The 27,767-nt window shown below is 42.5% G+C and overlaps 1 protein-coding gene across 1 annotated transcript in view; it reads left to right on the forward strand.

Annotated features, from left to right (window-relative positions):
- B3GNTL1 (UDP-GlcNAc:betaGal beta-1,3-N-acetylglucosaminyltransferase like 1) overlaps positions 1-27,767 on the forward strand; it is a 274,115-nt gene that overhangs the window by 9,878 nt on the left and 236,470 nt on the right. The window contains exons 4-5 of the mRNA XM_056850830.1: positions 3,845-3,909; positions 14,605-14,670. Coding sequence (XP_056706808.1) covers positions 3,845-3,909; positions 14,605-14,670 — 131 coding nt within the window. The remainder of the gene's footprint in view (positions 1-3,844; positions 3,910-14,604; positions 14,671-27,767) is intronic.

The following is a 27,767-nucleotide window of genomic DNA, read 5'->3' on the forward strand; positions in this document are numbered from 1 at the left end:
TGGATTCTATAATTGTTCCTTTAAATTAATTTATCTAAGGTTTTTTTTTGGCGGGGGGTGGGTAACTGCATCACATGTGTGGAAGTCCCTTCCCAGGAAACTTACTAAAGCCAGGGCATCTGACTTGAACTTTATAAAATCTACCAAAATATAAAATAAAAATTATCTTAATGTCCACACTAATATGTTATTGGCAAAAGGTTATTTTAAGAAGTGTTAATCTCTACCTTTTAATAATAGTTTATATTTTTGGTCTATCATTTTAATTTTCTTATGCAGTTGCCAAGTGATTTGCCTTGTTCAAATACATTTTATTAATTTGTGTTGAAATCCATAGACACGAAGACCTACTTAAAAAGACCTTTATTTATTTATGGGCTGTATTTTCCAAATCATTTGAAAGCAGAATTGTGGGGGATGTGTGTTATAACATTGAAATCAGGTTGCTGTGCAGTGATCATTTTCCAGTGCAGAACAGCTTGTTTGTATTAGCAGTTACATTTGGGGAGCCAGTTTTTTTTTTTGAAATCTTTTTGACCTCTTTGTCCTTAGTGATTTACTTTGCTGTGGTTAGGAGTAGTTAAAACTTGTAGGGAATACTTCCTTTGAAACAAGCAGCCCCAATAATGAAACAATGTGACAGTCTTCATGTCTTGGACTGTTTACACTGGATTAAGATTCATTTCTGATTCCTTTCTGTCATGGAAAAGGAGAAAGGAAAACAAAAGGGAAAAACCTTCACAAAAGAAAGGGTCAGTGGCTTTAAAGAAACTACCACAAAACTACTCCTTTCCAAGACTGAGGAATGTTAATATCTCATGGGGTCTTAGGTTTTTACTCCTGTGACCATGGCAACAGGCTCTTTTCAGTTAGTAAGCAGGCCTTACAAAATGCAAAGCCTTGGCACAAACATTTGACTCTCATCAGTATAGCAATATCAGAGTGAATTCTTTGCTCATGCCAAACACAAGATTTATTGCCTGAGACCAATTTTTAATATCCAGTTTCGCTGCAGAGTAAAATAGCTTCAGAGTCATAGAACTGTGCTGATATCAGGAGGATGTCATTACAAGCAGATTACCACCAACGTTTTAGACGCCTTGTTTTCAAGCTAAGTGCCTTATTTTATAACTTTTGGGAGCTGAGCAAACAAGGCTGCTTCTCCTCTGGCCTCTTCCACTTTCACCACATGTGTACTCTATGAATATTTTATCATTTTTGATAATATTCTAAAAGCATTCTCTTTGTCCTTAAAATCCCTAATTTTGATTGTTGTGTGAGTAGCATTGCATTATCCGAATTGTGTTTCAGGAAATCCTCTTTAACTGCTGTAAAAGCTCTAAATACAGGCTGAGGTCATTATTGAATTTTGGACAGATGATTTAAAATGTTAGAAAACTTAGATTTTTTGGCTACCTCTTGACTGTTTCCTTGCCAACATTTATTTATGAGCTCCTTTGTGTGGCTGAACCTAGTTTGATATCCTGACATGTGAAAGAGCCTTTAATCTCAGTATTCTTTTGCCTCAATTACTGTATATTGGTTTTTAAATATTTTGTGGTAGTGGTGACGAGAGAGAGAGAGAGAGAGAGATGGACACTCTTGGTCATACAACTGGCCCTGCTGGAGCTGTTTCTGCCCTGTGATGGGATTAGTTGAGTAGTTCAGCTCAAGTCTATTCACTTTCTTTTAAAAGAGATAATTGTCCAGAACTGTGGTGGGTTTTTTTCCCCTTCAGTAAGCATGCCCAGACCTGCTTTACTGAGGATTTAGTAATATTTTACTGAGTGTGCCAAATATTCAACAAAATAGAGAGGCTCAGGAAGGCAAGGATAGAATGGGGTCATTTTTGAATATAGTTTAAATTGAGTAGATTGGAGAATAACCGTCAGGTGGGACTTCACCATCTCCAATAAGTAATTAGTAAGCAATATGTACCTGAACTATGCTTTTGTGAGTGTGTGTTGCAATTCCCTTATTATTTACAAATAACTCCCTCATTTTGAGTTTTTCTTGCAGTTATTTTAACTCCAGAAGACTAATATGGCTGTTTACTCCTCTGGAATCTTTCTATTACAGCTGATTTTTAAATTTATTAGAATATGTATTTATTCATTAGAATATATATTTATTAATTAAAATATGTATATACCCTGCCTTCTTCATGGCGCAATCAGGGTTACAGTAACCCTAGAATATTGTATCAATGTGGTCTTTAGGCTCTTTCACCTGTGTGTAATTTCAGGCTTGGGCAGCCCATTCCTGAGCCTAAAGGACAAAAGTCCTTAAGAGGCCAGGAAGGGGCTGCGTCGGCATTCGGGCCCCCTGTGCCAGCGCCTGTGCCACTTATGCCGCCCAGTGTGGCACGGATGCCATCCTCACGGTGGTGCCATGGCAGTGCTGCCCAGGGATGCCGGCACAACCTCTTGCCAGCGTCTGGACAGCTCACTTCCATGTGCCGTCCTCCCCGGGGGTGTTCCTGCACTGGGCCAGGGGAGGAGCCGCCTTTAGGCAGCCTCCTAAGCCCTTTCAGCCTAGGAATGCTCCCCTTTCCCTTACCTAGAGATATACTACCTTTTTAGGTGGCGAATCCCCATGCAACCCAATGGAGTGGTTGCACGGGTTTTCCAGGCAAGGTTTAAGCCCCAGTGGTGGTGGGGGGAACCTCCTTTTGAGTCACCAGCACAGCCATCCCTCTCAGGAATGGGCTGTAAGAGTCCTTTGGATACTTGGAATATGATCAGTTTTTTGCTTGGAAGGAATGACTAGATAAACCATCTAGTTTATCTGATTTACAAATTATTATTTTCTTGTGGAGTTGTGACCAGAGTTCTGTCAGTGCTGCTTCTGGGATCATGAAACTTCACCCCCCCGCCGCAGCCCACCAGTCTTCCTGAAATTCTGCCCTTTGGATGTTGGGAGCCCTTAGGAATATCAAGAGGTACAAAGGAGGGGTCTGCTGTGGTAGAAGGGAATAAACAAAAATGCTCCCTCCCTCTTGATAGAAGTGACTTTCACAACCCTTCCAATGCATGCTCTTTTCAGGACTTAAGATGCCAGAGATGAAGCCATATTTTCCCCAGCCAATGCCTCCTGTATCCTGTTACTTAAATTATTCTTTTCCTTTCTTATGTCTGTGGATATCAGCTACTCCTTTTCTCATCACCTTTCTAGGAGTGTTCCTTCCTCCTTCCTTCCTCTCTCCAATGCACCAATGGAGAGAGGCACCAAGTTGCTTCTTTCCTTCCTTCTATATTTAGGTATCTTGGATTAGTATGTAAATAGAAGATAAAGTATAGCTTCATTAGTTTACTTCATTTAAGTGATTGGTCCCCTAATTTTCCGTTGTATTAATTTTTGGGGTGGGGGGAAAGTAAGAACCTGCAGTTAATACGTCACCTGCATAATTTCTGTTTGCATTCATGATATACTAGATGGAGAGGGACACATAAACTGTTCATTACATTTTTATCTTACCTTTCCTCCAGGGAGCTTTGAGTGAATTACTTGGGAAAGCCCTCATATGCATGATCTGTCTTCCACCCCATTTTTTCGTTGTAACACCCTGCAAGGTAGTGTTTATATATCTCTACCTTTCAGCTCAACCTGTGAGCCACCAGAACTATTTTTGTTTACTTTGAGCTCTGCTTTTATCTGTGTCACAGGTGCACAACCCTACCCTCTCTGAGATCTTACTCAATGAGATCTGTACTTGTGTTTTTAACAAAGCATTTTTAAAGTTTGGTTGCACTGTTTGTTTTTATTTAGTGTTATTTTTGGTGGGGGGGAAATCAAACTTGCAATAATATTCACATCATAAATTGTTCCTTTACTTTCCCAACAGTTGGCTTTGCTAAAAATCATGCTGTAGATCAGAGCTTGGGGACCTATCTCTGCTTTCTGGATTCTGTAAGTAAACCTTTTTTTGCCTAACGTTTTGAGCTTGGCAGTGAGACCTTCAAATGTCGTCCTCTCTTTGAGATCATTGTAGAACGGTTATTGTTGGATGTTCACATTTTGCATCATGTCAATGTTCATGTGAATTGTCAGGTTTTAAGTAAATAAATAAAAAGTCCACCCATTCCCCCCACCCCACTTCAGACTCCTGCTTTGCCTTCCTGGTGCTCCTGAGGGCCCCTTGATCTGCGTGAGCAGAAGCAGCTCAGTCAGAGGCATCAGACATCTGATTAGCAGTGCTAGGAAGTAATAGTAAGGGAAGGCCTTGGTCTCTGTACCCTGCTTGTTAGCCCTCCAGGGCAACTCATTGGCCACTGTGTGAAACAGGTTGCTGAAGTAGCTGGTCCACTGGTCCGATCCAGCAGTGGTCTTCTTACATTCGTTCACGGAATTACTCTCTAGCTTCTGCTCTGTCTTCTTTAGTCACTATTCTTCTTTGGTACAACAGACCCACACAGTAAAACTGATTACGTTCCAGGTCTGAAATGCATGAAAACGTTAGTGTGGATACGCACATTCTTCCTGTTTTCTCAGAATGACTGTGGAAGCCTTCCAACTTGAAGATTAGCATCTGCGGATCCAATGGAAACTTGCCTACATATTCCCATCCATTCAGAATGCTTAAAGTCACTTGTATTTGTGTATGGGAACCATCACTGCCAGTACCAAGGCCCTTGCATTCTGTCAGTTCTCTGCTCTCAGAGTCTTTCTGATGGTTTCCCTAGTTGCACACGTGTCTGCAGGGCATTCACATTTGATCCTTACTTAGAGGACCTCCTCCTCCTTTCCCATGATTTGTTTGGTTTACAGATGATTCACTGATGCTTCAACAGCTGTTGCGTACCGGTCAACTTGAAAAAGAGTTGCGTGCTTCCTGCCCCATGCTTCCCAACACCTTGATGTGATCATCAGAATCCAACAAGTATTTTCACATAACTGGTAGTCATTGGGAATATTTTGAATTGTCATTATTAAATACAACATACAGTAGGAAGTGTGTGCGTTATGTGCCAGCAAATTGCTTCCAGTTTATGGCAATCCTATGAATTAATGACCCGAAAATGTGGTGTCATTGACAGCCTTGCTCAGGTTGCAAATTGAAGGCCGTGGATTTCTTTATTGAGTCAATTCATCTCATGTTAGGTTTTCCTCTTTTCCTACTGCCTTCCGCTTTCCCTAACATTATTGCTTTTTCCAGTGAGTGTTGTCTTCTCATGATGTGACTAAAGTACAAATAACCTAAACTGAGTCATTTTAGCTTCTAGGGAGAACTCAGGCTTGATTTGATTTGGACCCCACTTATTTATTCTTTTGGCAGTCCATGGTATCTGTAAAACTGTCCTCCAACACACATTTCAAATGAATCACTTTTCTTCCTGTCAGCTTTCATCACTGCCAAACTTTCAGATTAATACATAGTAATGGGAAATACGATGGTATTAATTATCTTGATCTAGGTCACCAGTGCCACCTCCTGACACTTAAGAATCTTGTCTGGCTCCTCATGGCTGCCCTTCCCAGTCTCCTTCTGATTTCTTGGTTGCAGTCTCCCTTTTGGTTGATGATGGACCCATGGAGTAGAAAATCTTTACCAATTTCAATTTCTTCATTGTCACCCTTTCAGTTTCTTCATTGTCACCCTTAAAGTAGTGTAATTCCTCAGTCATTACTTTTATTTATTTACGTTATTTATAGTATGCCTTTCTCGCAGGAACTCAAGGAGTATTACACATAGTGAGTCAGTACAGTGAACAAAATGAGACATTTAATAACCAATGCATTAGGATTTTAGAAGTCTGGAACTACTGGAATGAACCACAATGCATAGCATAAGTATTAACGTGACACATTAAGTATTACAAAAATTACACAATAGGATCCTATTTACAATAATCTATATGCAGAGTGGTAAACTGCAGACCAAGCTCTGCTCACGACCTGAGTTCGCTCCTGACGGAAGTCGTTTTCAGGTAGATGGCTCAAGGTTGACTCAGCCTTCCGGGGTTGGTAAAATGAGTACCCAGTTTGCTGCCGGTAAGGTGTATAGATGACTGGGGAAGGCACTGGCAAACCATTCTGTTAACATAGTCTGCCTAGTTTAGGATATAATAGTGCGCAGTAAGTATTTTTTTTTGTATCGTTTATGTTGATGTTTTTCTTTTTTGAATATTATTTTTATTTACATACATGTATACCTTATTCTTTCTTTTTTTTCTTTTTTCCCTTTTTTATTATCAAAAAAATCAATACATTTTTTTAAAAAAAAACATAGTCTGCCTAGTAAACGTTGGGATGTGACATTGTTAATGTTCCTTATACCAATTTTCATTTCACCTTTATCAAAATCTAATCTGGCCTATAGATTGAAGAGTGCTTGCACAAGGGACTACCTTTACACGCAGCAGTATAGAACACAGCCTCTGTCATTTATCCAAGTAAGTTTGTGAACCATTTTGTATAGAGCAAACCTATTACCTATGCAGAGAAACTGTCCTGAATAGTTCAGTTTTGCATAGTGTAGAGAAGACTAGGAAAGTGGCAACTTTCCTTACCTCCTTGGGCACACCATTCCATAAGGCGGGATCCACAACTGAGAAAGCATGTTTTGTCTTCTTGATGTGCAGCTGTAATCCTTCTTGAGCACTTTCTCCTTTAAACTTCATCAGTAGTCATTTAAAGTCTTACTATTTTCTTCCAGTAATGTGATGCATATCAGCATATCTCAAATTGTTGGGGGGGACTTTTTACTCTAAAAGTGGATACTGGGAGTCAGCAGCCAAGTGATAATGTCATTAAGGGTCATGTGAGGTTGCATTACAAGACGTTTATGTAATTTTCAACCTTTCCTAGTGCTTGTGGAATGCATTGATCAGTAGATGTCTGACGATTCCCATTTGTGTTGTGTAAAACTATTATGAGCATACTGTTGTGCATGAAAAACTGAAGTGAAGATTGAGACATAGGTAGTAAAACTGGCTGTTGTCTCTCCTGGGCACTTGTGTCAATGGCGCGGTTAGTAAATGCATAATTTCCAGCAAGCAACACTTAAAAAGACACACGACCTTTTTTGTTCAAAGCAGTCAAATAGGTGTCTTATTTCCAGCATAGGGTTAAATCTGTTTTGGCACAAACATAAGTGATATACTGGTCAGACCTTTTGAAATTAGTCCCCATAAAATGTCGATCTGCAGCGCAACCAAGTCTGGAAAAACTGTTCATTGTGAAAAGGCTGATAAAGGGTCTGTGTCCTTGTTTTGTCTGTTTAAAATATGTGAGTACTTTTGCTCCTACCTCCAGGCGTAGTAATGAACTATGCTGATATATAAGTTGGTCAAAAACACTCCAATAGGAATATAAACCCAATCCATCAGTTTGCTTCTGGTACAGAAGCTGTGATGTAGCCATGTAGATTCCCTTCCTGCAAAGTCTTCCCTGTAAATTTTAGTGGATATTCATGTGCATGTGGAGTTCTGCTGCCTCCATTGAAATAGGTGGGGGAGACTGTGTATGAAATCTCTATATATGTTCGAGTGCCCACAGAATTTTGGAATGGCCGAGATTAATAAAGAATGTACATCCGTTTTAGTTCTTACCCAGCTGTTTCCGTTATTATATTTAAAGTGCATTACCTTTATGGCAGCATTTAAATTTTCCTTCCTTGATTTTCTTTCCTGGAAATTTTCCAGCAAGCAACACAAGCATTCAAATAGATGTCTTATTTCCAACATAAGGTTAAATCTGTTTTGGCACAAACAAACGTGATTTACTAGTCAGACCTTTTGAAATTAGTCCCCATAAAATGTTTATGATCTGCAGCGCAACCAAGTCTGGAAAAACTGTTCCTTATGTAAAGGCTGATAAAGGGTCTGTGACACTATTTTCCCCACCCTTCCCCCTTTCTCTTTACATGTTTGCTTAAAGTAAGAGTGAAGTACCAAAGCATTTCTAAAGGGATTGACAAAGTAAGTTGAAAATCTGATGCAACAAAAAGGTTTTCTGTTCTTCTTTTCTGCACTTGACAGTGTTGAGGTACAGAGATACTCCTGGAATTAATACATATCTAGGAATTATTTGGTATTCTTCAAAGTGGTTTCTCAGTGCTGTACTCTAATTACTGAAAAACAGATGTTATCAGCTGTGTGACCTAATATTGTCTGTGTCTGCTGTCATATACCTTCTTGGTTTCAGTTCACCAGTTCACTGTTGGGTAAGGTTATTCAGGAAATGTTAGTGGCAGTCATGGGGAATGTGCCCAAGAAGTTACCTTAAGGAAATGTAGCTCTTGAACACATGAAGCTACCTTATACTGAATCAGACTCTTGGTCCATCGAAGTCAGTATTGTCTACTCAGACCAGCAGCAGCTCTCCAGGGTCTCAGCCAGAGGTCTTTCACATCACCTACTTGCCTAGTCCCTTTAACTGGAGATGCCAGGGATTGAACCTGGGACCTTTTGCATGCCAAGCAGATTCTCTACCACTGAGCCATGGCCCCTCCCCTCTCGGCAAAATGGGTTTTTAAGGCAAGAGTTGTTCAGAGGTGGTTTGCCATTGCCTGCCTCCATGTCATGCCCCTGGTATTCCTTCGAGGTCTCCCATCCAAATACTTGCCGGGATCGAGGCTGAGAGTAAGTGTGACTGGCCCAAGGTCACCCAGAGAGTTTCCATGGTAGAGTGGGGATTCAAACCTGAGTTTTCCAGATCCTAGTCCAACATCCTAACCACTACACTGCACTGGCTCTCAGTTTTTGCTATAGAAGAAGAGTTGGTTTTATTATGCTGACTTTCTCTACCACTTAAGGAAGAATCAAACCGGCTTACAGCCTCCTTCCCTTCCCCTCCCCACAATAGACCCCCTGTGATGTAGGTGGGGCTGAGAGAGCTCAAAGAGAGCTGTGACTAGCCCAAGGTCACCCAGCTGGCTTTATGTGTAGGAGTGGGGAAACCAACCTGGCTCACCAGATTAGAGTCTGCCACTCCAAACCACCTCTCTTAACCACTACACCACGCTAGCCACTTTAAAACAACCTTAATTTGTGAATATCTGAGGTAGCTGAGTATTTTAGTAGCCAATTTGCCAGAAATTTCTCCCTGGCTGTGGCAGGTTTTGGACAGTAAAAAAAAGTCGTATGATAATGAATCAGCCACCAGTAAGGGACAATTGCAAAGCTGCTGTTCTGTAGGTGCCTTTCATCTGAGCTGAAGGCAGTGCATTGCAGCTCAGTTTGGGAACCATCAGCATACAAAAGTAGTGCAGGAATTCAGACTGGCGGGGAACATTTCCTTCTAGCATCTTTAAGCAAAAGGTCCCAATCATGTCTGAGAAGTTTCTTGATAATTAGCGCTCTTTTCCTCTCGGTTTTCCTCCATAAACTCACCTGAGTAATTTGGTAATCCACAGCTCTATTCCACAAGGACCGACAGCGCCTGCAGGCTGCTAATTGAGTAAATACTGGAAGGTCTTTGGCATTAAGCAGCCTCAACTCGTAGCTGATATGGCTTTCCATATCAAGGTTGAAATATTTGGAAGGCCCATTTCAAGCCATACAACTGAGGAAGCTATACACAGAGGCAGAGTGAGTCTGAAAGAAGTCATCTGAAGCTTGTCAAATAGTTTAATTGGGCATGAAAACCAAATTGGTGAAGCATAAGAGCACATGTGGTGTCACAAGCGTCCTGTAAACTTTCAGGAGTGCTGGTATGTAACGAGTGCTCTGAGTGAAGATAAATTTCCTTAATTCTAGGAGTGTTGTTTTTTGTTTGACATACTGGATAGGTTTAGACCATGAAAAGTTGGACTGGAAGACGACCCCCAGATATCTGAATTCATTAACCACTTGCATTGAGTATGCCCCAGTTTTCCAGTTTAATTTGTCACTTTTTGGATTTTATAAATATCATAATTTTGGATTTATCATTGTTAATCTATAAAAGTTCAAGGCTTTTGTAACTCGTTTTAAAGAGCAAGACCAGGTCATCAGCGTATAATAATGCAGGATCTGGATGACCTTCTAGGCACCGTACATGGACAGAGATATCAGGCAGACCTGGTACAAAATCCTTCAGGTATAAGTTAAAGAGATGCCATACTCCTCTCTGGACAGGTATTTGACTGGGTGAGGAAACCAGGTTGTTTAATTTGATATCATGAGTTGCTGAAGCAGAGGTTCATAATAATCTCAGCTGTCTAGCAGGCGAATCTGTGGCATAGCATTTGTTTCATAAACGTGCCAGAAACACCGAGTTAAAGGCAGATCTTAAGTCAATAAATGCCGCATACAAATGTCCAGGGGTGTCTTGTGAGTATTTACTTATCAATGAAGCCAAAATATAGCAATGGCCTATGCAGGAGTGGCCTCTTCTAAAGCCCACTTGCTTGTTACCTATTTTTCCTCTTCCATCCATCAGAGCAATTCCTTTTGCAAAAAAAGTCGCATATAACTTACTGATGACTGCAAGAGACTGGTTGACAATTTTGTGGATCCATCTTATTACCTATTTTTGTCAGAAATACCTGCTCATAAAAGTGTTTAGATTATACAGTATAGCCATGTTAATCTACCTATCCTATTTAGTGTCTCTTTTGGAATGATTTCTAATGAAATTTCAGTATATTGTGGTATGTGAGCCAAATTTTTGCCAATTTCATTCATATTAAATGAATATGTTTATGATTATGAAACCCCAAATATTAAATAGGTTTGACTGGGTAGCTACACGTTGTTCAACAGATCAAAGGATAATCTTTCTGAAAGGTCTTTAACAATATTAGGTTCTTTATGTAAGGCGTAACTGGTATACTAAGAAATTCCAGAGGTGTAGAGCTATGTTAGAATGTTGCTGCAGACACAAAAAGGAGTCTTGAGACACTTTAAAGGCTCAGATTGGTTGGAGGGTAGGTTTTCACGGGCTAGACTCAGAACATCTGATGATCAATAAACCTGTTAGCCTTCAAGATGCCTCAAGGCTCCTTTTTATGTTTGCTGTGTTCGAAGACAGCACGTGTGACTTTATCGTGGAATTTTTCTTCAGCTGATAACCCTGGTTGCTTTCCTTTTCTTCGGTTTATCTTTAACCTTGAGGTAAGTTAATTAGATGGAGTCATTGGCCGGGAGTTGTTTTCTAGCAGCTTTATCCATTTTGATACACAGTAGTGTAACGTTTATTTCAGGGTTATTCAGTAGCTAGAACAAGAAGAAACAACTGAGCTGGGGGCTCATTCTACTCTTCAGGGTTATCTAGTCTGCCCTTCACATTACAGATCTTGAGTGCAAAGACCATCTCCCCCTGTTGTTCACCCCAGCTTTGTGGACAGCTCTTAACTGTCCTCTGGGTCAAACGGAGGATGTGGCAGAGTTCTCTCCTTTATGTACTTCTGATGTTCATTCTTGTATGTAAGCCAAGGCACAACTGGACAGGAGTGAACAGCTAAGATGAATAAGGGGAGAACATTGGTAGGATCTCTTGCTGTTGTGGGGGAGGGAAAGAAAATATATTTAAAAGCTGTTTGGTAAAACCATTCCACACATTGTATCGAACGAGGTGGTAGAATTCTGGCATGCACCACTTCATACCATCCCCAGTATGTTAGTTTGCTGCATGCAGAGGAATATGAAAAAAAAAAAGTCCTGTCCCAGTAACTGTATGGCCATGAGGGGGCAAGTGGGCTGATAAAACAATTGTTTGTTAAGCTGTTTGGAATGGTGCTGAAACTAGGCTGGCATGAGAAAGTTGGCAACCCCATAGCAGAGCAGCTTTATGCACTCTGGTCATTGCAGTTGTTGGTTGTATTTGTAGGTATAGCAGATAGTGGTCACTGTACTGGGAATGGGGTCCTTCTGGCCTCTTAGATGGTTACCTGCAATGTGTGTTCTAAGTGTGTGTGTGACATATGGCAAGAGTGTTATAGACCCATATAGCACTTCCTGTCATCCCAAGCTATGGGTGTCCTAGTTGGGGTTTATATAGTGCTTTGGAGGGCTGTGGTTGGCTGCATATTTAGTTGGTATCCTATACTGCACAGGTGCTTGGGGGTGGGGTGAGAGTTTGGGAGGGCATGTGTATGAAGCCCTGTTGAAAGTTCAAGAGAAATGCCAGGAGTTTTGGTGGTGTAACATGGCTCAGGGTTGTGCCCGAGGCTTAAACAAACCCATGACATACCCCTAACACTGCCCCATACTATGCCCAATACTATAAGCTAAGCAGGGTCAGCCCTGGTTAGTATTTGGGTGGGAGACCACCAAGGAATACCAGGGTTGCTGAGCAGAGGAAGGCACTGGCAAACCACCTCTGTTAGTCTCTTGCCATGAAAACCCCAAAAGGGGTCGCCATAAGTCGGCTGCGACTTGACGGCACTTTACACACACACACACACACACACACACACACACACACACACACACACACACTTGCTTGTGCAGCAGGGGTTACCCTGATGTTGTGTTGTCAGGGCTTACTGCCAGTGTATCTGTGAGTTACTCCAGTATAGGGTTTAGTCACCATCCTAAACCCTTTGGAGTCAGAATAATCTGCTTCACATAATCGTTGCAAAATGTAGCAGAAAAAAGATTTTTAAATACTCTGTATATTATCAAGGAATATTATCAAGGAATATAAATATCAAGGAATATGAATGGCATATTTCGGAATACTTACCATTTTCCAGTACCGTATATACTCGCGTATAAGCTGAGTTTTTCAGCCCAAAAAAAGGGCTGAAAAAAGCCAACTCGGCTTATATGCGGGTCAATACGGTAGGCGAGGGGAGGAGGGAGGAGGGATAGAGGGAGGGGGGAACTTACCGCCGCTGCCGCCGCCATCCCGCACGCCTTCTCTGCGGCCTGGGAGAGGCCAGCAGGGCCTGCCTGAGTGCAGGCAGGCCCCCCCGCCCCCCCCGCCGCCCCCCCGCGCCTTCTCTGTGGCCTGGGAGAGGCCTGCAGGGCCTGCCTGAGTGCAGGCAGCCCCCCCCCGCCCCCCCCCCGCGCCTTCTCTGCGGCCTGGGAGAGGCCTGCAGGGCCTGCCTGCGCTCAGGCAGGGCCCCGCTGCCGCCTCCGGCCTGCGTGCCTTCCCTGCCGCCACCTCCAGCTGATCAGCGGGCCTCGTCCTTCCGGTGAGTAAGGGGTTCAGGGGCTCTTCTCCCTCCCCCCTAGGGTGGCGCTGGGGTCAAGGTGGGTGTGGAGTGCCCGGGAGGGGGTGGCACTGGGGTCGGGGTGGGTCTGGAGGGCTCGGGAGGCCGGGCGGGAGGGCGACCTGGGGCAGGGGCATTGTGTAAGCCGACCCTCGGCTTATACACGGGTGCCTAATTTTTCCCCATTTTTGGGGTAAAATTAGGCACCTCGGCTTATACGCGGGTCGGCTTATACATGAGTATATACGGTAGTAGGAAATTCTGAAAAATGAATTATTTTATTTGTACATAAGTGTGGCAGGATGGCTCAGTGTAAAGAATATGACATAAACATGCAGAATTGGTATACAGTGTTACTTTTCAGCTGGTAAGTTTTTGCAAAGCAATAATACAAAGTGTTTACACCTGCTTCAGGTGGATGGGTAGATACTGATGTGGTTTACGTGGTCTGGGGCTCTTGGTAGATCTCTCTGATGTAGTATTGTGCTTCTTTGACAAAGCTATTTCTGATAGTTTGCTTATGGAGTTTTTAGAGGTACTATTTTCTCTCTCCTCCTTTCTCATCATTTACCATTAGATTCTCTCCCCCCCCCCCCCCTGATTAATTGTGTGTTCGTGAATGGAATCATTTTACAGATTGATGTAGACGTGTGAGATTTCTGACCCACGTACTGTAGCTTGTTTACTATAAAAAGTCAGGATTATGCCTTCTAATGTATAATTAACTTTGCCGTGGTTAGACTTCAGTCGTGTGGCAACCAAATAGAATCCATTAAGCCATTAAAATAACATGGTACCTGGATTCCTTCCATTATTTTCAGACTTTTTTCTGTGTTCGACCATTTTGTCTTTGGGATGAGTAAAATGAGGTTAATCTGATTATAGTCTCTAATTTCTGTTGAGAGCAGTAGTGTGCCTCTTTTTACATTCAGTATCGTACTATTTTTTATAATTTTTTTTATTTTTGAAAGAAATAATTTGAAAGGAAAAAGAAAAGGGGAGGGGGGAAATTAGGAAAAGGTAAAAAAGAATGATATACAATACATTCAAAATTTCCTTTTTCTCCGCTTCCTTGGCACCCAGAATATGTTGTGGCAAACTCACAAATACATTGAAAACTGCCATTTAAAATAATATTGGATGTTTTCAACATTTCTTTTCCTGTCTTCTTTTTGTCTTCTCTTCTTCTCTTCATTTCTTCTCTTCTTAATGCACAAACTCATTTATAACCCAAATTGGGCTGTGATAAACATAATAACACAGTGAGACATACCTATATTTGTAAAATTAAAAGTGGATAATTACGATATGTTTTAAGACTATAAGCTCTAATATAATTTTAAGATAAACATAGTGAAGTCAATAATATTGATAGAGCAGCTTTCATCTGTCTTGGAATAAATCAGAAGGTTTCATGTTTACTTGATTTGTAAGCTTGGCCATTAAAGCGAATTCACAAAGTTTGTCCCTCCACTCTGATATTTTTGGTATTGTTGAAAGTATCATTGTACTATTTATTACAGGATGATGTGATGATGCCCCAGAGAATAAGGCTGCAGTGGGAAGTTGCTACTCAGCATCCAAAAAGTGTAAGTACTTCTTTCCGTCCCTTGTTTTCACAGTACAATATGCAGTGTGTATGAACAGGAAGGTTAAAAAAAATGTTATGGTAGTGCTGACTGTAGCTTTTGTTGTTATACTGTAGTTTATTGTGGATTTTGTTGTTGCTATATTCCAGACTATTAACTGTTTTGGGTTTTTCTCTCTCTAGTGAACCTAGCTAGTTCAGATTGTCCAATTTTTCATTGGAAGCTTCAGGTTAGAGGACCTAATTTAAATATTTGATTAGAAAAAAGTAGTAACAAACACAATAGAAAATGCATAATATAAGTTAAAAATAAAAGAAGTTGACTTTTCTGTATTAGTCCTTGCAGCTTTAAACAGATAATAGCATTTGTTTAGGGCAGGGGTCCTCAAACTGCGGCCCGTAGGCCGGATCCGGCCCGTCAGGGTCCTGAACCCGGCCCCTTTAAAAAATTGCAGCCGCAAGGTAATGCTGGGAGGAAGTGATGACCGGTCACTTCCTCCCAGCTCCCTACACACGGGAGGGAAGAGAGACAAGCCGCGAGGACAGGAGAGCCACGCCGACTCTACCGCATCTCTTGGTGAAGAGGCGCTCGGCCCACCCGAGGAGGAGGAGGAAGAGGCGGCATCAGCTGCGCCTTCGGAGGCTGCCGGGACAGCAGTGCACAGCTGGCATGCCCTCAGTGCCGGGCAGCTGGAGCTGGGCCGCCTGAAGGCGTGGAAGAGAGCTGCGCTGGGCTGCTGGGAGCTGGCAGAAGCTGCAGCAGGGGGCAAGGTGGCGCTCTGGCCCGGCTGGCAGCCACCGCCACCCTTGCGCCGCTGGTGCAGCTTCTGGCACGGCGGAGGAGACATGCCGCGGGGCACGCCCTGGCCCGGGCCAAGCCAGCTTGGGCTTCCTGCCACTGCCCGCCGCCGCCACCCAGAAGAGCCACCTCTTCCAGCACCACCACCTCTCGCCGAGTTCCCAAGCAGAGATGCCTCCTGGGGGGAAGCCGCAGCTGGGGGGGACGGGACGGGAGAGGGGACGGGACGGGAGAGGGGGCTGGCCGGGGACAACCCTGCCCTTCCTCCCGCCCGGGCGTTGGCAAGCGGGGAGACACCCCCCCAGCCCCTTATTGCCTGGGCGCCACGTTCTAGGCAGGAGGAAGAGGCCCTCCTGGCGTTTGGAGAAATAATGTGCATGTATGTAGGTTACTAGGTCAGTGACTCCTCTGCGCGCAGCCCCCTTTGTGTGAGGTGTCGAATCCCGGTTCCTAGGTCTGGCATCCACTTTGGGTCCTGAAAAATGGAACAGGTTTTTTTTATTTTATTTTTAAACGAAAAGGTGGATAGGGAAATTTTTGATTTTACAGGCAATCCTGAAAGTTTGAGTAATTTTATGTGCCTGTGTTCGATGCAAGCAGCTAAAACACTGTTGGAGCTTTTGGAAATGAGCGTGGGTACAGGGTAGGAGGAATGTCTGGCCATTTATGCCTGGGAGGATTTGCCTTGGATTTGCCGCTCTCTAGAGGTACATTTTCCCCATCCAAATTCTCAAAACTCAACAATAAGCCTCCATTTCCAGTTCTGAGAATATGAATGGGGAAAATGTGCATCTGGAGAGTGGCAAATCCAAGGCAAAACCTCCCATGCATAAATGGCCTTACTTTTCCTGACTAGTAAAGCTTGCAGGAGGCTGCCTGTTAGGAAATATTATAAGTATTTATGTTGAAATATTTATGAAATATTATAAGTTTATGTTGATTAAAATCGTTATTCGTTTTAAATATTGCATTGTTTCTCTTATTTTTTGTGCACTACAAATAAAATATGTGCAGTGTGAATAGGAATTTGTTCATATTTTTTTCAAACTATAGTCCGGCCCCCAACAGTGTTTGAGGGACAGTGAACTGGCCCCCCGTTTAAAAAGTTTGAGGACCCCTGGTTTAGGGGGTCATTGTGGCAAGGCAAAAATTCAATATGAGGTCCAAGAACAAAGTCAGTTTTAAAACCGTCCTTTTTATAACATGGTAGGTTTCTTTTCCTAAAGCAATATTGTATTTTTCGTAGGTAATATTCAGTCCATTCCTGATCTCAAAGGACAAAAGTCCTTTGGAGGCTTGGAAGGGGCTGCCCCAGTGTTTGAGCCCCCTATGTCACCATCGGCATTCCTTATGCCACACAGGATGGGCCTTCTGCTGATGGGGAGGCTTGGATGCTGGTGTCCTGGTGCTGCCGTGGCAGCGCCACCCAGGTACGCCGGCTGGGGCTTCCACAGGCGTTCCACTGGCGCAAAGGCCCGTGCCGGCGTCCCAGGGGTGTTCCCAGGGCGTGCCGGGGGGTGGAGCTGCCAGTAGGCCGCTTCCTGTCCCCTTTCGGCCCGGCACATTGGCAGGGAGAACGGTGTTTCTGCGACTGCTTTTTGCAGGCGCAGCCTCGTTGTTCTCAATGGGGCCCATTTTAAATTTTAAAAGCCAGCGAAAGGAATCCCATTCCCCCCCAATTGCTGAGCCAGCTGAGGCTGCCACCCCCACAGTCCTCATCTTGGCAGGTGAGCTAGGAGTTGCTCTGGGCTCACCAGCTAACGCTGCTGCCTCCCCAGTCCAGATCTCGGTGGTTGAGCCAGGCATTGCTCTGGGCTCATCATCCAAGGCCACCATCCCCACCCCCATCCCTGATCTGCATGCACAGAGAACACTTTATTTAGTTTTGGAGGATTTAAACCCCCCTTTTATTTTTAAAAAAACTTTTCCAATTTTTCTGCAAACCCAGGGGGTTCCCTGAGTCTGCAGATAAACCTGTTGGGGGTGGGGGTCTGCAGATTTAAGTATTTGCAGGCAGGGGCACATGTGGGAATTAGAAAAATGGATTGCTGAATACACAAAGCTGCCTTATACTAAATCAGACCTTTTGGTCCATCAAGGTCAATATTGTCTACTCAGAGTGGCAGCAGCTCTCCAGGGTCTTAGATGGAGGTCTTTCACATCATTTACTACCTGATCTCTTTAACTGGAGATGCAGGGGATTCAACCTGGGACCCTCTGCATACCTGGCCGATGTTCTACCACTGAGCTGCAGTCCCTCTCCAAAACAACCCCTCTGTAAAGCCAGTTTTTGCAGTGGGAGTGTTTGAGAAAGTTTTTGTCCCAGGAATTGAAGTTTAGAATTGTTAGTAATTTTTTGTGGTCTTTGTGTACCAAGCTTTGAACTTTATTACTGCACCATTAGAAGGGTAAAAAAGTTACTACTTCAGTTTTCATTACAAGAACCCAGCAGTATTTTGCAACAGTAACAGAAGAACTTAGCTTTATATGGTAGTTAAGAATGAGATCAAAAGTTGCAGTGCCAAAGACTGTTTTTGCACAGTATAATCTTAGTGAATAGATAGGAATGGTTGGTTGTTTGGTTGGTGGTCTGCAGCTGTGTGCTCAAGCTAACCACAAAATATCTAGCAAAATCTGCTGAGTCCACTACTTGGTCTCTTAGAAAGCTGCAAACAGCTATTTCTCAATAGGCAAATGGTGGACAGGTGAAAATATTGGGATTGCACCACGTTTGTTTTTGTTACTGTCTGTAAAGACATGGAAAGCAGGCATCTCCTTCCCCGTGCAACCCCAACAAAGCTTGCATTTTAAAAATGGCTTATATTTGAATACAGGCTGTGTATCTTTTAGGCTTCAATTCAGTCTTTTCTCAGTTTCTACAAAAGGCAGATTTTATTCTTGAGTGGCAGTTGCTTGAAAATCTTTTTTTAAAAAAACATTGTATTGTTCACCAGGGGTGTTTGCACAGAGCATCTAGCTCTGGGGGTGCATATGATCTTACACCATCACCTTCACACTCATAAGTAGAGGGTAAAAAAATGGAACTTTGACATTGAGGGGATAGGCAGGATTGGCAGAACACAGCCATTTGCAAATGTTGGATAAATGGGAGAAATAGAAATAAATAAACAGAGAGAGAGAGATTGATTACAGGACGGTATCCAAAGTGATAAAGGGATTTTATTGTAATATGGGATGTTCTTTTCCTCTGTTACCAGTAAATAAAAAAGCCACCCAAGGTTACAATGTGGACTAAAGCCTAAGATTAATTACTCTACTGAACTGAAGATTCTGCTGCATTTTTCAGATGATGCTTAACATGCAAATATGAGAACCCTGGCTAAGTGTGTGAGTTTATATTAGCTTTCCTTTCTTTAAGAGAAAACACTATGGTCAGGGAATTTTGCATTTTGATTCATTTCAGTTTTCCGTTTCATACTTTTAAAAATAACTGCTAAATGAAAGTACTTACCACTTGTTTTGCTTCTTAGTTTGTTCATTTTTGGAAAAAAATAGCTTTGTGAGGCTATAAGGAGATGTGGCCCAGTAGATAATTATCATTTCCCCCTCCCAAATTAAAATTGAAACTGTATAAATGTGTTGACCTTAATTTTTAGGCTGGAATCCATACGTCAATATTACTATGCCTAACTTGGCAAATGTCCTTGTTCAAGAGGCCAACAGATGACTAAGCTTTTAAAAAAGTTTAATGTGTGTATTTGTTTCTAACTAGTAAAGATACATCTTGCAGTAGTTATGTCCAGATCACGCGAAGTGATGGTATCGCTTTACTCTGCTCTGGTTAGACCTCAACTAGAGTACTGTGTTCAGTTTTGGGCACCACAATTTAAGAAAGACGTAGACAAGCTGGAACGGGTCCAGAGAAGGGCAACAAAGATGGTGAGGGGTCCGGAGACCAAGTCCTATGAGGAAAGGTTGAAGGAGCTGGGTATGTTTAGCCTGAAGAGGAGAAGACTGAGAGGGGATATGATAAGCATCTTCAAGTACTTGAAGGGCTGTCATATAGAGGAGGGTGTCGAGTTGTTTTCTGTTGCTCAAGGTCAGACCAGAACCAACGGGTTGAAATTAAATCAAAAGAGTTTCCGTCTTGACATTAGGAAGAATTTTCTAACTTAGAGCGGTTCCTCAGTGGAACAGGCTTCCTCAGGAGGTGGTAAGCTCTCCTTCCCTGGAGGTTTTTAAGAAGAGGTTAGATGGCCATTTGTCAGCAATGCTGATTCTGTGACCTTAGGCAGATGATGAGAGGGAGGGTATCTTGGCCATCTTCTGGTCACTAGGGGTGTAGAGGGGGGAGGTAGTTGTGAATTTCCTGCATTGTGCAGGGGGTTGGACTTGATGGCCCTGGTGGTCCCTTCCAGCTCTATGATTCTATGAGCTCATACTCTACCCAGTCTCATTTTGCTTGTTTGGACATGTTGCATAATAGTAAGATGTCAGTAAGGATGGGAATGAAACAAATACATGGTCTATTCATGACCTTACAGGTGTCCTTAACTGTGGTTGCTGCAAAATCAGCAGCGTGTGTTTGGATTGAGCAGTCTATGGCTGTCCTGTGCCTTTGCTTTCTTTTACTGGGAGTTTCTTATTCTTCTTCATCTTCATTGGTTTGTGGCCCTGTTTTCAACATTGTCTACCTTAGAATCCATTCTATTAACACAAAGCAAAGGGGTGGTGCAGTTGCATGCGCAATGAAAATTTCCTTGCCCTATGGCTTGTTTGGGAAGCTGAACAAATAGCAGGGGAGCTACAGTTCTCTTAACCATTATTTCTGACACATCACTGAAAGGCGTTCAGTTATGTCAATCAGAGACAGTACTATATAATAGAACAAAATGTAACAGAAATTTATGCAATGCAGCATTTGGTTTCATTTGCAATATTATAATCAAGATCTAACTTTGCTTTGGGTATTTTTCCCCCCTGCTATCCTCTTTGAAAGTAAACTGGCAGAACACCGGCAAGTGGTACACAGGTGTTTTGGTAATAGTGGCAACCTGACACTATATAGTTTCTATTGGCAAATGTATTCCTTACAGCTGAGATGAAATGACTTTGTTGGTATCACAATCTTGTTGGTTTACCGTCAGAATAATCTTCTAAATGATGACTGCCATTCAAAGACTTTTTCTGTCTCTAGACAAGCAGCTTTCTACCATTATGGTCTGCTACATCTTATTGTTCATAAAAACTAGGGTTGCTAGCGCCCCCCCCCCCACAATGGTTTCTTTTCCTGCTGCCACTCCGAGGAGCTGTGGGAGGAAAATAACATTAAAAATGGCTGCCAGGCTGACAACAGGATGTCACTTCCAGGATAAAGAAGTGACATCACGCCTCTCTAGGAATTACTGGAAACTCTATGGTATAGTGAGGCAAGATGTAGCAAAGGCAGTCAGGAGCTATAGTGCAAAGTCTGACCGAATAATATCAATCAGACTTCAGGGAAAGCCTATCAACATAAGCATCATTCAAGTTTATGCCCCAACTACAGATGCTGATGAGGAAGAAATTGTAAGTTTTTATGCCAGTGTTCAGGAAGAAATTGATCACACACCTAAACAGGATATGCTGATAATCGTAGGTGATTGGTACGCAAAAGTAGAAAACAAAGCAGTATCAAATGCTGTTGGCAGATTTGGGCTAGGAGCATGGAATGAAGCAGGAGAATTCTGTGAAGACAACAATCTGTTCATTGCAAATACATGTTTCAGGCAACCAATTAGACGATTGTATACATGGACATCACCAGACGGCCAGTATAGAAATCAAATTGATTATATAATTGGAAGCAGAAGATGGAGAAGCTCTATTCTCTCGGCCAAAACAAGACCAGGAACCGACTGCGGTACAGATCATGAATTGTTAATATCGAAAATCAAGATAAAGCTTAAGAAAAACACCAAAACATTCATAGCACCAAAATACAATCTAAGCAATATTCCGAAAGAGTTTAATTACCATGTAAGGAACAGATTTGCATTACTGAGTTCAAGTGAATGTAAACCTGAAGAACTATGGGTGGAAACTAGAGATATTATCAAGGAAGAATGTGCAAAGACTATTCCTGTAGCCAAAAGAAAAGAAAAACCTCGATGGATGTCTGAGGAAACTCTTAAAATTGCCAGAGATAGACGAGAAGCAAAAGTAGAAGGTGACAGAAATAGAATCAAAAGTCTAAGTGCAACGTTCCAGTGACTCGCACGTAGAGACAAAGAGACCTATTATAATAACAAGTGTAAAGAAATAGAAGAGAACAACAAAAAAGGAAGAACAAGAGATCTGTTCCACAGGATCCAAGAAATCAAAGGGAAATTTAAAGCACGGTTAGGCATGCTGAAAGATCAGCATGGAAATACATTAACTGAACAGGACAAAATAAAGAAAAGGTGGGAACAATACACTGAAGAACTATGCAGAAGAAATGAAAGGATAAAAGATTCTTTCAAGAAGAATCTTTTGAAGAAGAACCTACAGTTTTAGAAAGTGAAGTGAAAGCTGCATTGAGAGCAATCTGGTGAAACAAATTACCAGGAGCAGATGGGATATCAATAGAGCTATTCCAAGCCACAGAAACGGAGTCCATCAAAATCTTGACAAGAATATGCCAACAGATATGGAAAACAAAACAATAGCCCACAGACTGGAAACGATCCATTGACATTCCAATTTCCAAGAAAGGAGACATCAAAGATTGCAGCAACTATTGGACCATCGCATTAATTTCTCATGCAAGTAAAGTGATGCTCAAAATCTTACAGCAAAGGCTGTTACCATATATGGAACGAGAAATACCTGATGTCCAAGCTGGTTTCAGAAAAGGAAGAGGCACTAGAGATCATATTGCAAACATATGCTGGTTACTGGAGCATACGAGAGAATTTCAGGAGGAAATCAACTTGTGTTTCATAGATTACAGCAAAGCTTTTGACTGTGTGGATCATGAAAAGCTATGGCCTGTTTTAAAGGAAATGGGTGTGCCACTACATCTGATTGTTTTGATGCGCAACCTGTACTCTGGACAAGAGGCCACAGTTAGAACAGAATATGGAGAAACGGAATGGTTTCCAATTGGCAAAGGTGTCAGACAAGGATGTATTTAATCTCCCTATCTCTTCAATCTATATGCAGAACATATAAATTAGGAAAGCTGGATTACATTTAGATGAAGGTGGAGTGAAAATTGGAGGGAGGAACATTAATAATTTGAGATATGCTGATGACACTACATTATTGGCAGAAAATACCGTATTTTTCGCTCCATAAGACACACTTTTTTCCTCCTCAAAAGTGAGGGGAAATGTCTGTGCGTCTTATGGAGCAAATGCCGGCTGGGCGAGTGCGCGTCGGGACGGCGCGAGCCAGCGTTCCCCGCCCCGACAGCCAGCTGGGAGGCGGGCGGGACCGCACAGAGCGAGCCGGCACACGCGCCCAGCCGGCTCTGTGCGCCCCGCCCACCTCCCAGCTGGCCATTGGGGCGGGGAACGCCGGCTCGCGCCGTCCAGACGAGCACGCGCCCAGCTGGCTCTGTTCGCCCCGCCAGCTGGGAGGCGGGTGGGGCGCACAGAGCCGGCTGGGAGTGTGCGCGTCGGGACAGCGCGAGTCGGCGTTCCCCGCCCCGACGACCAACTGGGAGGCGGACGGGGGCGCACAGAACCGGCTGGGCGCGTGCACCAGCTCGCTCTGTGCGACCCTGCCCGCCTCCCAGCTGGCCGTCGGGGCGGGGAACGCCGGCTCGCGCCGTCCCGACGCGCACGCGCTTAGCCGGCATTTGCTCCATAAGACAAGTTTTTAGAGGAGGAAAACAAGATTTTTTCTTGTTTTCCTCCTCTAAAAACTAGGAGCATCTTATGGAAAGGTGCGTCTTATGAAGCGAAAAATTTGGTAGTGAAGATTTGAAACGGCTACTGCTGAAAGTTAAAAGAGAAAGTGCCCAAGCAAGACTACAGCTGAACATCAAGAAAACAAAAGTAATGACTACAGAAGAATTACACAACTTTAAGGTTGACAATGAGGAAATTGAAATTGTTCAATTCCTTGGCTCCACCATCAACCAAAAGGGAGACTGCAGCCAAGAAATCAGAAGGAGATTTAGACTGGGAAGGGCAGCCATGGAGGAGCTAGAAAAGATTTTGAAGTGTAAGGATGTGTCATTGGCCACCAAGACTAGATTAATTCATGCCATCGTATTCCCTATTACTATGTATGGGTGTGAAAGCTGGACAGTGAAGAAAGCTGATAGGAAGAAAATAGATTCCTTTGAAATGTCGTGTTGGACGAGAGTGTTACGGATTCCGTGGACTGCCAAAAAACAAATCAATGGGTTATAGATCAAATCAAGCCTGAACTGACCCTAGAAGCTAAAATGACTAAACTGAGGTTATGGTATTTTGGTCATGTCATGAGACAACAAGAGTCACTGGAAAAGACAGTCATGCTAGGAAAAGTTGAGGGCAGCAGGAAAAGAGGAAGACCCAACAAGAGATGGATTGACTCAATAAAGGAAGCCACAGCCTTCAATTTGCAAGACCTGAGCAAGGCTGTCAAAGATAGGACATTTTGGAGGACTTTCATTCATAGGGTCGCCATGAGTTGGAAGCGACTTGACGGCACTTAACACACAAACACACACACACTATGGTAAAACCCTGGGAAAGGGGACCCTGACTGGGGGGTTGGCAACCCTAAAAACAACCTAAATAAAAAGAATTATTGACTTAGTGTTTATGATGTGCTCTGAAATAAATTTACAGTACACCTTGTTTTAATATAGTGATAAGAGTTAGAAAATGCCCACTTAAAAGGGCTCAGGTGCAGTCTTCCTGCTTCCACATCTGTGATACTGATCTTACAGACAGGAATGATACTATATAATCATCTCTATGACTGATACAAACCTGAAATTCTGAAAGATTCATTCTACTTTCATTTATTATTCGTGTGCCTCACTTTAAAGGCTGTTAACTTCCTTACCTTTTGGTTGGTCTTCAGAACTCTACAGGTTCTGGTGTAGCTCTTGAGGTGCGATATTTTTTGTAATGTCACTGCTTCAGAATTGGTGTCTTCCTAATCACACTTGATACAATATACAGCATGTGGAGCCAAATACTTCCCCTGTTTTATGGGATGATATTAAAAAAAAACTCTGCAGAAAAATACAGGAGTAGTGCATTTAGCTAAAAGTATTAGTATTGCAAATCTTTTCGTGGGCAGTGTGGCAACTGAGCAGCATGTAAGTACTCCATTGCTCCAGCTGTGCATGTTCCTGTATTGCCTTACTGTCCTCCATAAAGAACAAGAAAATATATGGAATCCCTATCTAAATTGGTCCAATATAGAGCAGGCTCTTAGCCATCTTCCATCTAGTTTTTGTACAGCTTGCTGAGAATATGATGTATTTAGAGCATTATTGAACATTTGGGCCCCGTTCAACAGTTTATGATGTCATAGTGCTGCCAGCTGATCAGGAAAAAAAGCCTACTTGGGCTCCCTCCCCAGATCCACTGTGGACTTTGTCCCATAATGCAGAGAGACGCTATTCCTTGATCCTGCCCGAATACTAGATTGTTTGATTTCAAGAGCAGACAATCCTAAAGGCAAAAGCTGCCCCATAAGTTATGAAGAACTGATTAGGTGCATGGTTACTGACATTTTAAAAGAAACAGTAAACATGTGTGGTGGCACTTCCTTGAATGACAGAATATTTTCAGATAAAGTCCTCCTTGTCGAGACATTCTGGGGGGGCGGGGCGGGAAATCTCATTTCTTTTTACTGTTAAGAGCATGAAAGCCCCACTTATTAAATGCTGTCATGGCTTACTGTAATTAGAAATATCAAAGACATCAGTATAAAATTTTCAAAAATTTCTTCATCCATATTTAGGGTTGCCAGGTCCCTCTTAGCCACTAGCGGGAGGCTTTTGGGGCAGAGCCTGAAGAGGGTGGGGTTTGGGGAGGGGGGACTTCAATGTCATAGAGTCCAATCGCCAAAGTGGCCATTTTCTCCAGGTGAACTGATCTCTTATCGGCTGGAGATCAGTTGTAATAGCAGGACTTCTCCAGCTAGTACCTGAAGGTTGGCAAGCCTATCCGCATAACTTGATGAATCCACAGCACAGTGGAATAGTTTTGTTTTCTTTTACATCCTGGACTTCTTCCCTTTGTGTCTGCTTCGCAGAATGGGCTTGGTTACCTTCTACCTCTATTTTTTGTTCGAATTTCAAGTCTGCGCTAGTATTTGGGGCCATGTTGTCACTCCATCAGTAAGTATCCGCACTTTTTTGTAATGTAAACATTTCAGTTAGAAACGAACTTTCATTATAGGAAGACGTTTTGAGCAAAGCAAGGCCTGAAGTATTGTTTTGTTACCCTTAGAACTGATGTGCCTGAGATGCACTTTTTGTCTCTGTCAACATGTTTTAGCCAGACATATGTATAGATTAGGCATGTTGTCACAGGCTAAATGTAAAGGCACAACAAATGTTCATAAAATGAAATCTTACAAGCAATAACAAAATGGCTTTAACTTTTATGAAGCTGGGTTTGACTAGTTCAAAAAGAACAGATAAATACCGAGCTACACAGTGGAAATACATACACAGAAAGGATTGATGTCTGGGAAATGGAGAAGAAAGTGGTTGAGGTACTGCTGCTGTTTCACTTTTCGTTTATTTGAGCGCTCCTATAAGTTTCTGTGTCAACATGAGTATTTTACAGCAGTGTTAACTTACGCAGTGGACACAAGTATGCTGAGCTTTCAGGTTTTTTGGCATACTGTGTCTTGTGTCTTGGCCCTTGTATGAAAAGCTTTCTGCCTTATGATACAGCTGATTTGTGTAACAATATGAACTTCAGTAATACAGCTGAGTTCAGATTCCAGCATAAAGATCTGCTGACCATCAAGGTAATAGGTGAAAGTTGCAGTTCTTCATCTTGAAAGTATTAGAGCTATTTCTCTTCTTGTGTGATCTTACCACTGTCGATGCATGTTGTCTTCAGTAGGAGTACAGATGTATCCATATACCTAGAGAACATCAGCACGAACGTATTAGCCTCAGCATGACAGTTAAAGCTGTGGTAAAACCGTTGTTGTATGCATTGGCATGCTCTGTGTCTTGTTTCCTAGAGGATTCAAAGAAAGCCAATAAAATGTTACTATAATTATTTAGAAGATTATCCTTATCAATACTTGTTTTAAAAGATAATAAAATTTGTGTGAGTCAATGTTAGCCAATACTTGTGAATACATATGATAGTCAGTTTGTGGGAGTTAACGGAGTTGACTGTCATAATTAAGCTAATTAATTGTAACACTCTCTGTATACATGGCTAGATTTATTATTCTGTCAAGATCCTTAAAATAAACTAGGTTTATTAGTTTCTAGTCTAGCCCCGTGGCGCAGAGTGGTAAGCTGCAGTACTGCAGTCCAAGCTCTGCTCACAACCTGAGTTCGATCCTGACGGAAGTTGGTTTCAGGTAGCCGGCTCAAGGTTGACTCAGCCTTCCATCCTTCTGAGGTCAGTCAGATGAGTACCCAGCTTGCTGGGGGTAAAGGGAAGATGACTGGGGAAGGCACTGGCAAACCACCCCGTAAACAAAGTCTGCCTAGGAAACGTCGGGATGTGACATCACCCCATGGGTCAGGAATGACCCAGTGCTTGGACAGGGGACCTTTACCTTTTAGTCTAGATCGCCAATATCTGATTTAAGGAATTCCTACAGTGCGTTGGTTACTGAAAACTTGAAATAGTGTATATTCATTTCTGGTTAAGATTGTAGAGTAATCAGAAGCAACTCTGTTCTGCTCCTGTCTCTTCTTCATATCATACTTTGAGTTGGACCTGTTTTGTTTGATATTGTGGCTATCTGCTTTCACTTTTGTATTTGACTTTTGTTATTATTTCTTCCGATAAGTGGGCTTATAATTTCAAAACTACGAGCTGTAAAGGAAAAGAAACTAAGACAGCCACTGACGGTCAAGAAGAGGTAATTCTCTGGCTGAAAACAATGGCTGCTCATCTGGAAAAACAGTCTGAAGAACTAACAGCAGTCTGAAGAATTATAACAACTTTCTACTAATGATAAGATGATCGACTATTCAATTCAACAGCTTTGGGGGTCGATCAAGTTTATTGGCGCTCGAGTTCAATAGATGGAGTCTAAAATAGCTGCTTTGGAAGATTGAACCATGGCTCATGAAACAGTGGCTTCAGCCTCATATTAATGTCTTGTCCAGCTGGATATCCCAGCTTGAGAGCTATACTCATAGATTTAACCTTCGTATC

The sequence above is a fragment of the Euleptes europaea genome, chromosome 1 (genome assembly GCF_029931775.1).
Source record: "Euleptes europaea isolate rEulEur1 chromosome 1, rEulEur1.hap1, whole genome shotgun sequence".
NCBI lineage: Eukaryota > Metazoa > Chordata > Lepidosauria > Squamata > Sphaerodactylidae > Euleptes > Euleptes europaea.